Below are 15,199 nucleotides of genomic sequence, written 5' to 3' on the forward strand. Positions count from 1 at the left end.
GTCTGATGTCGCTGCACGTTGTACGTGCAGGAGACGTCCTGTACGTACAACGTGCAGTGACGTCAGACTCCAAAAGGAGCAAGTTTGAACAGCATGGACTCCGGAGGACGAAAAAGAACTTTAAAAGACCTCGGCTCGGCTGGTGGGGGTTGGGGTCCCCCGCCAGCAAAGGTAGGTGACGGCGACGACGGCGGGGGGGGGGGGGACGGCAGTGGTGACCGGGGGGGGGGGGCTATAATGTGCCCCCTCACTCTGGCCTTGGCCCCCCCTACCACCGCATTTCAGGTACGCCTCTGGTCCCTCCCTCCGAGTTCCAGGCCCTCCCTCCCTCCCTCCCTCCGAATTTTAAAAGTTATCTTACCTCATTGGGGTTACGGCGGCAGCAGCAGCAGTGAAAAGCGTGCAGGCCTTCCCTTCTCTCAGCTCTGGTCCCGCCCTAATTTCCTGTTTCCGCAAGGGTGGGACCAGAGCTGAGAGAAGGGAAGGCTGAAGCGCTGAGCCTGCACGCTTTTCACTGCTGCTGCCGCCATAACCCCGACGAGGTAAGATGACTTTTAAAATTCGGAGGGAGGGGGCCTGGAACTCGAAGGGAGGGAGGGAGGGGGGCCCTGGAACTCGGAGGGAGAGAGGGATGGGGGCGGGCCTGGAACTCGGAGGGAGGGACGGAGGGACTTTTAAAATTCTGGGCTGGCAAAGGGAACTTCTGGTGGGTGAAATATTGGGGGTGCTCGAGCACCCACGGAGTCGGCGCCTATGGCGGGGGAGAAATCCCACTGCTGCAGCCTGTAATCTTGGGTAAGTCACTTGACTGTCCATTGCCTCATAAGAACAAAAACTTTGCCATACTGGGACAGACCAAAGGTCCATCAAGCCCAGTATCCTGTTTCCAAAAGAGGCCAATCCAGGTCACAAGTGCCTGGCAAGATCTCAGAACAGTAAAACTGATTTTATGCTGCTTATCCTAGAAATAATACAAAAAATAAATCGGGAATGGCTCCGCTTTGTCTAATCTATCTTTGTAGAAATACACAACGTTTAAAAGACAAAGCAATTTATTACACCAGAGATATGTTAATTATTGAAGGCGTCTCATACTGTCACAAAGACATACTTATGTCATACTTCTTTCGAGCTTGTATGCTTGTGACTTTGTATAATCATAGACCACCTCCAGCCAACCAGTAGTTCACACTATCTGCCTATAATGAAAACATCAGTGTCCATATACCCGTGCACTTGCGCAAATAAATATATTTTTTTTAATTTTTGTGCGCTACTATTCAAAAATTCAAGCACTGTTGGAATAAATTTAATTGTAGTACAAAAAATCAACTTATCTTAATGTCTCTGGTAGTTGCAAGCCATGTTTTAATCTTCTTAGGCTTATCGCATTTCCAGAGTTTTTTTATTTATTTTATTTCTGTTACATTTGTACCCCGCGCTTTCCCACTCATGGCAGGCTCAGTTCAGCTTATCAGACATTAATAGAGTCTCCGGTTTCGTTGTTAGCCCATTGTTTTCATTATAGGCAGATAGTGTGAACTACTGGTTGGCTGGAGGTGGTCTATGATTATACAAAGTCACAAGCAAACAAGCTCGAAAGAAGTATGACATAAGTATGTCTTTGTGACAGTATGAGACGCCTTCAATAATTAATATATCTCTGTTGTAATAAATTGCTTCGTCTTTTATCCTAGAAATAAGCAGTGGATTTTTCAAAGTCCATCTTAATAGTGGCGTATTGACTTTTCTTTTAGGAAATTATCTAAACCTTTTTTAAACCCCGCTAAACTAACTGCATGTACCATTTTATTTTCTAATGTGTGGTGCTAGCCGGCAGTGTACGCACGCTGACAATTCAGGAGCGTAGCCAGACACCCAATTTTGAGTGGTCCTGGGCCCAAGATAGGTGGACAGAAGAATTCCGCCATGTCCCACAAGTGATTTGGTATCTCCCTCTCTTGCCTGCATGCCGTATGGTTTCTGAAACATCCACCGCCCTCCCCCCCCCCCCCCCCCCCGGTCCCCTGCATAACTTAAATAGCAGATTTTCACAGGCAGCGAGCAGCAACTAATACACACTGCTCATGTTGGCCCCACAGCCTTTCCTCTGATGCAACTTCCTGTTTCCGCATAGACAGGAATACATCACAGGGGGGGTGGGGCTGTGGGGCCAACATCAGCAGTGTGTATTAGTTGCTGCTCGCTGCAGGCAAAGATCTGCTATTTACAAGGTTTGCAGGAGGGACAGTTGTTGGGAGTTTTGGGTTGTGAGAATCCCTGCCATCCACATCATAGGTGAGCTGCTACTGGGTGGGCCTGGGCTCACCCTTGGCTACGCCACTGTGACAATTACTGCCCAGTTAATGCATGAGACCTTACCACTAATGGCTGGTGGTGAGGTCTCAGGCCCAAAATAGACGCATGTCATTTTTTATTCTAACGTACGTCCATTTTTGGCCCCCCAAAAAAGGCCTTTTCTCCAGCGCAGGCCATTACTACTACTACAACTATTTAACATTTCTAAAGCGCTACCAGGCAGTGGCGTACCAAGGAGGGGGCGGTGGGGGCGGTCCGCCCCGGGTGCATGCCGCTGGGGGGGGGGGGGGGTGCCGCGCGCAGGTCAGCGTCGTTCGTTTCCATGCTCCCTCTGCCCCGGAACAGGTTACTTCCTGTTCCGGGGCAGAGGGAGCATGGAAACGAACAACGCTGACCGGCGCGCGGCACCCCACCCCCCCAGTGGCATGCACCCGGGGGGGGGAGGGGATTCTTTCGCCGGGGGGGCGGGGCGCATCGGCGATCCGCCCCGGGTGTCAGCGCCCTTAGGAACGCCACTGCTACCAGGGTTACGCAGCGCTGTACAATCTAAGAAAGAAGGACAGTCCCTGCTCAAAGGAGCTTACAATCTAAAGGACGAAATGTCAAGTTGGGGCAGTCTAGATTTCCTGAATAGAAGTATAATGGTTAGGTGCCGAAGGTGACATTGAAGAGGTGGGCTTTGAGCAAGGATTTGAAGATGGGCAGGGAGGGGGCTTGGCGTATGAGCGCAGGGAGTTTATTCCAAGCATAGGGTGAGGCGAGGCAGAAAGGGCGGAGCCTGGAGTTGGCGGTGGTGGAGAAGGGTACTGAGAGGAGGGATTTGTCCTGTGAGCGGAGGTTACGGGTAGGAACGTAAGGGGAGATGAGGGTAGAGAGGTAATGAGGGGCTGCAGATTGAGTGCATTTGTAGGTTAGTAGGAGAAGCTTGAACTGTATGCGGTACCTGATCGGAAGCCAGTGAAGTGACTTGAGGAGAGGGGTGATATGAGCATATCGGTCTAGGCGGAAGATAAGACGCACAGCAGAGTTCTGAACGGATTGAAGGGGGGGATAGATGGTTAAGTGGGAGGCCAGTGAGGAGTAGGTTGCAGTAGTCAAGGCGAGAGGTGATGAGAGTTCGGGTGGTGTGCTCGGAGAGGAAGCACCTTAGTAAAAGGACACCTAAGCCAGTCTGGTTTTCAAGATATCCACAGTGAATATGCATGAGACAGGTTTGCATACAGTGGAGGCAGTGAATATCCTGAAATCGGACTGGCTGGGTGTATTTACATTAGGCTTTGTGGGATCACTAAAGCCTCCCACAGAACTCCTAGTTGAAGCTTTGCTACTGAGCTTCAATAACCCTGTCTTGCCTTCTTTCCCTTCTTTCCACGGGGCTACGGACATGCTGCCCTTAGGCTTCATCCCGAGAACTCAGCACCACTTTGCAAAGACTTACGCCCAGGTCAGTCAAGATGCCCTGAATGACTTTATGAATCAACAGCACAAAGTGACCTCCCGAGAGGAGGAACTGGCCTTCCTGAGGACACTGCAGGCAGGAACCACAGAACAGAGCAAAGAAGAGGAAAAAAAAGTAAGACCAGGCTTTTTTTGGGTTTTTTTAGGTTCAGTTATTTGTTATAGTAACTTACTGTCAGAACAAAATCATTGAATTTACTGTCTGTACCTTAGTGACTCTGTGGCTCAGAGCCGCCGAGAGACTAGGCCAGGCCCGGGGCAAGGGCGCCCCCCCCCGTCGCTCCCCCCCCCCCCCTGTCGCTGCAGTCCCCGGTCTCACCTGCCTGCCTCCACGGCTCTGGGCCCCCTGCATTTGAAGCAGCAGTCGCAGACAGTGTTGCCATATAAAAAAAAAATTCCCACCCAAAACAGCCCAAAACCTGCCCAAAAACCGCACACACCCCACCCCCGACGTCATCACCCCCGCCCCTTCCGTCATCACCCCCACCCCCACCGCCATCAACCCCGCCCCTTCCGTCATCAGCCCCGCCCCCGCCGTCATCGCCCCGCCCAATACATCACCAAACCCCGCCTCTGTCACCGTTAGCCCAACCCCCCGCCGTCCGAAAAGCCGCCCAAAACCTGCACGAAAAAAAAAAACAAGCCCAAAAAACCGCAACCCGCCGCGGGCAAAAGTTTCCCACGGCGGGTTGCAGAAAACCGCCCAATTGGGCGGGGAAAACCACCCATCTGGCAACCCTGGTCGCAGATCTCCTCTCCTCTGGCCTTCCCTCCCTGTGTCCCGCCCTTGTCTGATGTAACTTCCGGTTTCCGCGAGGGCGGGACACAGGGAGGGAAGGCCAGAAGAGAGGAGATCTGCGACTGCTGCTTCGATTGCAGGAGGCCCGGAGCCAAGGAGGCAGGCAGGTGAGTCCGGGGACTGCAGCGCCAGCGGCCTGACCCCGGCGCCGGGGAATTTTGTCCCCCCCCTGCCCCCCCCCTCGGCGGCTCTGCTGTGGCTCAAAACCGACAAGTACCAAACTGTTGTTTTTGTGCTTTTTGGGGGATTTGATTGGATTTCTTATGACTTGAATAACTAAGGGGCCTTTTACCGAGTCACGTAGGCGCCTACGCGCATCCAACGCGTGTCAGTTTGGAGCTACCGTGTGCCTCAGGTGGTAATTCCATTTTTTACACGCGTCCGAAAATATTTTGTGTACGCATGCTGACGATTACTGCGTGAGACCTTACTGCTAAGTCAGTGGGTGGCGCCAAGGTCTCAGGCCCAAAATGGACACGCACCAATTTTTATTTCACGTCCATTTTCAGCCCCCCCCCCCAAAAAAGGTGTTTTTTGCAGGCGCGCTGAAAAAAGGGCCTGCGCGCGTCCAATACACGTGCCTACAACAGTGCAGGCCATTTTTTGGTGCACCTTAGTAAAAGCACACCTAATTACCGGATTCTATATATGGCAACTAAAGATGCGCGCATAAATTAAGGAGTATGTTTACTAAGGCACGCTATAGGCGCATTAGCATTTTAACATACGGTAATGGCTAATTCGCCCATAGGAATGAATTGGTGCGGTAAAAATGCTAATGCGCCTTAATAAACATTCCCCTAATTGTTTAACAAGCCAATCAGCGCTGATAATTGGCCACTAATGAGCAATTTTCGGCACTAATTAGAATTTACACGGGCAACTTTCTAAGCGTATTCTGTAAAGCGGTGCATGTAAATTCTAATACGTGGACCTCAAAAAGGGGGTGTGGCCATAGGAGGGTCATGGGCATTTCATGGGCATTTCTAAAAATTACACGCACCAGTGGCGTATCTACGTGGGGCCTGGGGGGCCTGGGCCCCCGTAGATTTGGCCATGGACCTCCTACCGACAACCCTCTCGACCCCCCCTCCCGCCGCCAACCCTCCCCTGCCGTCGCCGTGGGCTACCTTTGCTGGTGGGGGACCCCAATCCCCGCCAGCCGAGGAGATCCTCGTGTTCCCGCGAAGGCTTCGTTCTGTTTCTGTGAGTCTGACGTCCTGCACGTACACAGACTCACAGAAACAGAACGAAGCCTTGCAGATCAGCCAGCGAGGTCCTTTTCTTCCGGCGCAAGGCTTCGTTCTGTTTCTGTGAGTCTGACGTCCTGCACATACAACGTGCAGGACGTCAGAAACAGAACGAAGCCTTCGCAGGAAGAAGAGGACCTCGGCTGGCGGGGATTGGGGTCCCCCGCCAGCAAAGGTAGGCGATGGTGGGGGAGGGTTGGTGGCGGGAGGGAGGGGTCGAGAGGGTCATCGGCAGGGGTCGTCAAAGTTGGTGGCGGCGGGGGGATGGCAGCGGTGGGGGGGTTGGTAATGGTGGGGGGCGGCAGCGCCAGGGGGGAGCTAAAATGTGCCCCCTCACCTCGAGCTCTGGAACCCCCTCCCGCCGAAGTCTGGCTACGCCCCTGACACGCACTGTTATAGAATAAGCCCAATCTGTGTCTAAGTTAGGCGCGGGCATTTACACCAGGGTTTTAGTTGGCGTAAATGTTAATGCCTAACCGCGCCTAACTTAGGCAAGGTTTATAGAATAGCGCTAAGGGCCCGATTCTATATATGGCGCTTAAAATTAATGCGCGTCGTTGGGCACTCACATCTAAGCGTATTCTAAATTTTACGCATGGTATTTAGAATACGCTTAGGCGTAGTTCATGCGACTAAATCTACGCGCGTCCGTTTATGCCAACGAAAAGCTGGCGTAAATCCCTGCGTGTAGATTTACGCACACTGGCCCATTTATAAGATGTGCGTAGATTTTGGAACGCCCACAAAACGCTCATTTCCCTAAGCACACCTTTTTTTCCTGCGTGCGTTAGAATTTAGGCGCAGTACATTACAGAATACGCTTAGCAACGTACGTGCATAAATTCTAATTTTTCCCAATTAGTGCTCGTTATTGCTTGTTAAGAGCTGTAAACAACGCCTGGCCTGTTAAAACAATCTACGCATTAGGTGCTTCATTTTATCTTAATTATCCTTGTAAATCCTATATAATAAAATGCACCTCCAACATTCTGAAGCTGACTGCATGGCTGAGGCATTCCTGCTCTCTGTATCCATCTCCTGAATTGACATCACGTACTTCCGGGTTCATCACAAGCAGAAGTGACCAACCACACGAGGTTTCTTGGCTTCAGAATGTTGGAGGTGCATTCTATTAAATAGGATTGGTCAGTTCCTTGAAGCACAGCCAGAGCTCAGCGTCCTGCACAGTAACACTCAGACACCAGAGAGAGGGGAGGGGGGAGGTATCTCTGTCACACACACACTTTCTCTCTCACACACTCTCTCTCTCTCACAGTCAATGTCTTTCTCTCTCTCACTCTCACACACTCTATGTCTCACACTGTATCACATTCACTCTCTATGTGTCACACAGTCACTCACACGTTCTCTTGGTCTCATACACTCAGTCTCACAGAGGGTCTGTGCCTCACACACAATCTCTCTTTGCACACACTGTATCTGTGTGAAACACACACTCTCTCTCTCACACTGTGTCTCACATACGCACTTGCACACACTCTCATTCTCACACACACACTCTCTCTCTCACAGACACACTTGCACCCAGACTCACTCTCTCTGTCTCTCACACACACACTCGCACATTCACTCACTCTCTCACACACACTCTCTCAAACATACACACTCCAAGTAAAACCTTGCTAGCGCCCGTTTCATTTGTGTCAGAAACGGGCCTTTTTTACTAGTGTGTAATAAAATATCTATGTCTTAAATATATCTTTTTCTATCCAGAACAGTTAAGAACTTTTGTAGAATCTAAGAAATTAGTAGCAACTTGACGTCTGAGATTGAGATTAAGATTTTTAAGGTCTGAGTAAGGTCCTATTCCTAAGTTTTTCTCCTGAATAATACGTTAACTCCTCCCTTATTTTTGTGGTCTAAAGAAGATTAATAATGTTTTTCTTTATTATCTTACTAGTAAATCATGCCCGTTTCTGGCGCAAATGAAACGGGCGCTAGCACGGTTTTCCTCCCGAACCCCCCCTCCCTACTCATCCCTTCGGCGTTGTGAAGGCACTGACCGCCATTGTTGCGGACCTCGGCACGCCACCTTCAATCTGCTGAGTCGTTGGTTGTGAAGCCACTGACGCCATTGCTCTGCCCTCGACGTCATCACATTTGACGCGAGGGCGGGGCCCCAACACAGTGATTTCGGTGGCTTCACCACCACGAACCCTTCGAACCGGAAGGAAGTGCCCGGAGGACCTGACAGTGACGTCAGTGTCCTCAGAACGTTGAGGGTGAGTTTTATTATATAGGATTTCCTTAACTGCTGTTAAAATACAGAAAATATATGTCTGTTTTGCTTATCAAGTATCTACTTGTAAATTAAATTATAATCTTGCAAAATAAAAAAAAAACCCCAATCTACGCATGTAGTTGTAGAATACTAGCCAGAACCGCATAAATGGCCTGTCTCTGTAGCCTCCCATCTACGCCCGGAAACCTACCCAGCCCCCCACTTCCACCCCTACAAAACCCAGCAGATACTTCCCTCCCTCCTCCCCAAGCAGACAAAAGAACCCATCCCCAAATCCCATCCCCTACATCCTGAATCCTGTATACCCCAATCCACCAACGCCCAGAGCCCACTCCCACCCCAATCAAACAACCAACAGTTCTCACACACCCAAAGAATCCCCACCCACACCAACTGTGCCAAACCACACATTCACACAGGCCTCTCCACCAACCACGGTAACCCATTGAACCACCCAATGCGTTTTTTTCTATTGAAAAAGGTGCCGGTACTCAAATGCCAGGCCACCTTTTAGGGGTGGGGTGATCACTGAGGAACCCACCCCACAATCGCCAGCCCCCACCCACCACCCCACACATACAATAGCCAGGGCCCCTGCAACCGTCACAGAATCTATGACAAGGCAGAATTGGTGTGTAGAGCCTGAGCGCTTTCATTAAAACTTGGGGACCATGAGTCAATTTTAGCAGACAATGGAAAAGGTGCCGATACTCAGTACCCCCAAGTACCCCCTCAAAAAAAGCCCTGGAACCACCCTAGAGCAACAACTTTTGCCCCCAGGTAAAGGAGATTTATTTGTATTTATTTAAAAATGTATAGACTACCCAGGGGCGTAGCCAGACAACAGATTTTGGGTGGGCTTAGGCAAGAATTGGGTGGGCACCAAGTGTTCTGCCCCCCCCCCCCCCACCCCACAACCACCATCCAAAAAAGATCTCAGCTGTTGAGAAAACGCTTCTTTCCATCTTGGCAGTCTGCAGCAGGCATGCACTGAAAACTGAGCATGCGCAGGTGCCATTAGAGTAGCATTTTTGTCACCATCAGGGGGAAATCTTGAGCTGGTCGAGCTTGGGATCCCCACCAGCTACCACTAAACGTGTGCTACTGTTGGGCGGGCCTGTACACATCACAATCCAGTACACATCATGGAACAAATACAATACACATCAAAAGATAACAAGCAATCCACCAAAGCACATGTGAAAGCAAGGTTCATAGCAGTTTAAAACAAAAAGGTTCAATATGGGCAGAGCAGGATACCGGGACGTAGCCAGCGGTATCAGGTGGAATACACAGATGCCACTGATGAAGCTGGCCGAACTTGAAGCGGGAGTCCCAGCCCGCCAACTAGCGACAAAAAAAAATCTCAAAAGCACCAGGGTTGACAAAGGTCAGGTGACTAACAGATGTCACTGGGGCCGCATTCAAACAATTCTTCCAGGGTACATCTGATCCCGTGGCAAGGGTGATATGCAATGTGAGAGAGAAGGCTCAGCCACAGAAGAACATAAGAGTAGCCCTACTGGGTCAGACCAATAGTCCATGTAGCCCAGTATCCTATTTTCCAAGCAGTGACCAAGCCAGGTCACAAGTACCTGGCAGAAACCCAAATCGTGGCAACATTCCATTCAGAATCTCAAAGAGTAACAAGATTCCATGTAGAACCCCAAAGAACAGCAACATTCTGGAATCCTAAAGAGTAACAAGATTCCATACAGAATCCCACAGAACATAAGAGTAGCCACACTGGGTCAGAGTGGAGTGGAACAGGTGGACGTGAAGCGTCTGTTCACGCTTTCCAAAAATACTAGGACTAGGGGGCATGCGATGAAACTACAGTGTAGTAAATTTAAAACAAATCGGAGAAAATTTTTCTTCACCCAACGTGTAATTAAACTCTGGAATTCGTTGCCGGAGAAAGTGGTGAAGGCGGTTAGCTTAGCAGAGTTTAAAAAGGGGTTGGACGGTTTCCTAAAGGACAAGTCCATAAACCGCTACTAAACGAACTTGGAAAACTCCAAAATTCCAGGAATAACATGTATAGAATGTTTGTACGTTTGGGAAGCTTGCCAGGTGCCCTTGGCCTGGATTTGCCGCTGTCGTGGACAGGATGCTGGGCTCGATGGACCCTTGGTCTTTTCCCAGTATGGCATTACTTATGTACTTATGTACTTATAATGGTCCATCGAGCCCAGTATCCTGTTTTCCAAACAGTGGCCAAGCCAGGTCATAAGTACCTGGCAGAAACCCAAATTGTGGCAACGTTCCATTCAGAATCTCAAAGAGTAACAAGATTCCATGTAGAACCCCAAAGAATAGCAAGATTCCAGAATCCTAAAGAGTGACAAGATTCCATTCAGAATCTCAAAGAGTAGCAACATTCCATACTACCAATCCCAGGGCAAGCAGTTGCTTCCTCCATGTCTGTCTCAATAGCAGACTATGGACTTTTCTTCCAGGAACTTGTCCAAACCACTACTACTACTTGACATGTCTATAGCTGTACTAGGGTTACGCAGCGCTGTACAATTTAACAAAAAGGGGCAGTCCCTGCTCAAAGGAGCTTACAATCTAAACCTTGTTTAAACCCAGATACGCTAACCGCTGTTACCGCATCCTCCGGCAAAGATGCAAGCAAGGCCAGGGAACATTAAGGAACAGCTAGCTTGTAAAAAAAAGAGCAAGCCTGTTTGACAGAATTCAAACAAAGCAACTTGCCCTCATGACGGATGCGCAGCTTAACAGGGTACAAAAAAATGAAAACAGAATGTTCCGATTATGGAGTTCTGAACAGATGGGTACCATTTTCTTTCTGCTCTGTGCCACCGAAGCCGAGTAACCGTTAAACGAGAGCTATCGATGGCCATGATAATTCAAGGGGCCATGGCGCTGGTAGGCTACCACCATTAGCCTCTGCTTTTCAGTCCATTTTAACATACGAGCTATGACCGACCTGGGACGCAGCAAACGAGCTTTCACAGGCCCCAGCCTATGGCCACACTCGCATGTTGCTGAAGCATGCTCTCCTTCCAGGCACAGACAGTGGCGTAGCTACGTGGGTCCTGAGGGGGCCTGGGCCCCTGTAGATTTGGCCCTGCCCCCCTGCCGACGATGCCCTTGAACCCCCCTCCCGCCACCAACCCTTCCCCGCCCCCTCATCAGATACCTTGTTTCCTGGTGGGGGTCCCTGAACCCCGCCAGCCGAAGACAGTCTTCTTCAGCGCCGGAGTAGCGCCTTCGTTCAACAAAGTTCCTGGTGTGATCAGCTGTTTCTGACTCCTTACGTCCTGCACGGGGCTACATGCACGGTGCAGGACGTAAGGCGTCAGAAACAGCTGATCGCACCAGGAGCTTTGTTGAACGAAGGCGCTACTCCGGCGCTGAAGAAGACTCTCTTTGGCTGGCGGGGTTCGGGGGACCCCGCCAGCAAACAAGGTATCTGATGCGGCGGCGGGGCAGGCAGCGACGGCGAGTGAGGGTTGGTGGCGGGAGGGGGGGTTCAAGGGGGTTGTCGGCAGGGGGTGCCCAATGTGGCGGCTGCGGCGGCGGGGGGGGGTGGCTAAACGGTGCCCCCCCACCTCGGGCTCTGCCCCCCTCCTCCCGGTGAGGTCTGGCTACGCCCCTGGGCACAGGAACTCTGGCAACCATTCTTCAAAGGTTCCCTATAGGTCTCTATCACATATCTCTTCGGGTAGACCAGTAAGTCTAACATTATTCCTCCTGGCTCTGTTTTCTTGATCCTCTAAGCGCTCAGTAAGCTTTGCGTTCTCCACCTGCAATTGGACCACGGATTCCTCCAGCCGCACTGTCAAGTCTTCTTGTGCCGAGACCCGGGATTCCATTTTTCTTGAAGCGATTTGTATTTGAGTTGAAGCGCTCAAGGATTTCCTCAATCCCTGCATCCGCTTATGGAGCTTTTCCTCCAGTGCTGCAAAATGATTTTTGATATTTCCTGCGTAAAGTCCCCAATCAGCAAAACCATCGCCCGCTCGATGTCCTGTGCCATCTTAAGAGAAGCAGGCCTGGTTTTTTCATGCTACAGGTTCCGGGTCTGCGATAGCATTGACTCACCAATGCAGGGAGCAGCCAAAGCCACACAGGCACGAGCTCCACACAAGTACTGACCCTCAGAGGGAAACAAGAAAAGAGGGAGACCTCAGGGCTGGTAAAGTTCAAGCTTTGTTGGCTGGGGTATGCGGGAGCCCCCGCTACGTGCATCTTGCTTAGTTCTGCATCACACCAGAAATGATAAGTACATGAGTATTGCCACACTGGGACAGATCAAAGATCCATCAAGACCAGCATCCTGTTTCCTGCAGTGGCCAATCCAGGTCACAAATACCTGGCAAGATCCAAAAAAAAGTACAAAACATTTTATGCTGCTTATCCCAGAAATAGTGGATTTTCCCCAAGAGTGGCCTAGTGGTTAGGGTGGTGGACTTTGGTCCTGGGGAACTGAGGAACTGAGTTCGATTCCCGGCACAGGCAGCTCCTTGTGACTCTGGGCAAGTCACTTAACCCTCCTTTGCCTGCCGCATTGAGCCTGCCATGAATGGGAAAGCACGGGGTACAAATGTAACAAAAATAAAATAATGGTCTATGGACTTTTTCTTTAGGAAGCCGTCCAGACCTTTTTTTAAACCCCGCTAATCTTACCGCCTTTACCACATTCTCTGGCAACGAATTCCAGAGATTAATTACACGTTGAGTGAAGAAAAGGTTTCTCCCGTTAGTTTTAAATTTACCACTTTGTAGCTTCATCACATGCCCCCTAATCCTAGTATTTTTGGGAAAGAGTAAACAAGCGATTCACGTCTACCCGTTCTACTCCACTCATTATTTTATAGACCTCTATCATATCTCCCCTTACCCATCTTTTCTCCAAGTTGAAGAGCCCTAGCCGCTTTAGCCTTTCCTCATAGGGAAGTCGTCCCATCCCCTTTATCATTCTCGTCGCCCTTCTCTGCACCTTTCCTAATTCTACTATATCCTTTTGAGATGCGACGACCAGGATTGAACACAATATTCGAGGTGCTCAGTGGTGGTAGAAGAAAACCTAGTAAACTGTAGTGACAAGTCATGCAGCAGAATTTTGAACAGATTGAAGGGGAGAAAAATGGTTCAGTAGCAAACCTGTGAGGAGCAGTTGCATTATTCTATGTGGAAGGTGATAAGAGTGCGGATAAGGGTTTTAATAGTGTGTTCAAAAAGAAAGAGAAGCTACTTAACCCTAAGTTGCTTCAGGTGCAAAGTAAGCCCTCCAGAGACTGGAAGACACCAGCTGTTCCTGAACATAAATTTATTTATTTATTGCATTTGTACCCCACATTATCCCACCTTTTTACAGGCTCAATGTGGCTTACAGAGTAAGGTTATGATAAAGTCAATACATGATTTAAAAACAGTTGATCATAAGCTGATGTAAGAGAGGTAGTAGATGGGCGGATGTTGGGTAGCTTGTGTGCGAAGTATTTTAGGTGTGTTCGGGTGATTTGGGGAATGGATTGTGTGCAAAGTCTTTTAGGTGTGTTCGGGTGATTTGGGGAATGAATTGTATCATTGAGAGTGACTTTTGTAAGCTTTGTTAAAGAGGTGTGTTTTCAGAGCTTTGTGGAAGCTGGGTAGATTGTTCATGGTTTTCAGGGTTTTGGGTAGCGCATTCCAGAACTGTGTGCTTTTGTATGCAAAGGTCGTAGCATAAGCCTGTTTGTATTTCACTCCTTTGCAGCTGGGGAAATTCAGATTAAGGAATTTGCGGGCTGATCTTTTGGCGTTTCTGGGCGGTAAGTCCACTAGGTTTAGCATATAGAGTGGGGCATCTGCCTTGAATTACCAATGAAAAAGTGCAAACTAAAAGCAGTTAAATAATACTGGTTCCTAAGTTCATATGTTATCTCAGGCTTTTTGTATAGTGACTACGTTCTGCCTCTGATGAATATTAATATTAATCTTTCAGCTCCCCAACGCCAAGTACAGGATCCAACTTCCTCCTGTGACCAAAGAAGTCGCCTCACCAAATGCCTTCTATGAGGACATCTCCCCCTACTCCATGGAGGATAACAACCCCCATAAATACTTCATGCCAGGTCAGCAGCAGTAGAGCCTCTTAAGCATGGTGGACAGAGGCAGGGCCGTGCCAACACGGTAAGCAGGGTAAGCACCGCAGGGGGGCGCCGACCTATGGAGGGCGCCGCCACTGTGCTTACCCTCGCCGCTTACCCCAGCTCCGCGCAGCCCTGGGGGCTTTAAATCTGTTATCTAAATTTACCTCCGACGTCGCAGCAGCTGAGCAGCGTCAGTGAAAGCGCAGCTGACGTCTTCAGCCTTCCCTTCGCGCTTGTTCGTTCCCTCAGAGTCCCGCCCTCCCAAGGAAATGACGTCAGAAGAAGGTGGGACACTGAGGGAACGAATGAGCGTGAAGGGAAGGCTGGAGGTAAATTTAAATGAAAGATGGACATGGATGGGAGGACCCAGGAAGAGGAGAAATTGCTGGAAATGGAGGGGAGGGGAGAGCGGAGAATTGCAGGATATGGATGGAGGAGGGAAGGGCAGAGAGGGACAAGGATGGACATGGATGGGAGGGCAGGGCCCAGGGAGAGAGGAGAAATTGCTGGAAATGGAGGGGAGGGGAGAGCTGAATTGCCGGCTCATTTTCAAAAGAGAAAAACGTCCAAAAAGCGGAATAAGTCTACATTTGGACGTTTTTCTCACAAAAAAAGTCCAAATCAGTATTTTCGAAACCTACTTTTAGACGTTTTTCTCTGAAGTCTGTCAGAAGTGCGTCCAAATCTCAAGGGGGCATGTTCAGGGCGGAACTTGGGCGTTCCTAAGACTGTCCAGGACTAAAACTTCGACGTTTCGAGGTAGACCTGTTTTTATTATGAGTAAGGCACTAAATAACCAGGTGACCGCTGGAGGAAATCAGGAATGACCTCCCTTTATTCCCACAGTGGTCCCTAACCCCCTCCCACCCACCCCCAAAAATGTGATGAAAAACATTACTTGCCAGCCTCAGATGTTATACTCCGGTCCATTAGACCAGCATGCAGGTCCCTGGAGTAGTCTAGTGGTGGGTACAGTGCACTGCAGACAGGTGGACCCAGGCTCCTA

General features: G+C 49.8%; 1 protein-coding gene across 1 annotated transcript in view; it reads left to right on the plus strand.

Moving 5' to 3' along the window:
* FAM166B (family with sequence similarity 166 member B) overlaps positions 1 to 15,199 on the plus strand; it is a 40,016-nt gene that overhangs the window by 17,336 nt on the left and 7,481 nt on the right. The window contains exons 3-4 of the mRNA XM_030191874.1: positions 3,717 to 3,892; positions 14,046 to 14,175. Coding sequence (XP_030047734.1) covers positions 3,717 to 3,892; positions 14,046 to 14,175 — 306 coding nt within the window. The remainder of the gene's footprint in view (positions 1 to 3,716; positions 3,893 to 14,045; positions 14,176 to 15,199) is intronic.

Source organism: Microcaecilia unicolor, chromosome 2 (assembly GCF_901765095.1).
Source record: "Microcaecilia unicolor chromosome 2, aMicUni1.1, whole genome shotgun sequence".
Lineage (NCBI taxonomy): Eukaryota > Metazoa > Chordata > Amphibia > Gymnophiona > Siphonopidae > Microcaecilia > Microcaecilia unicolor.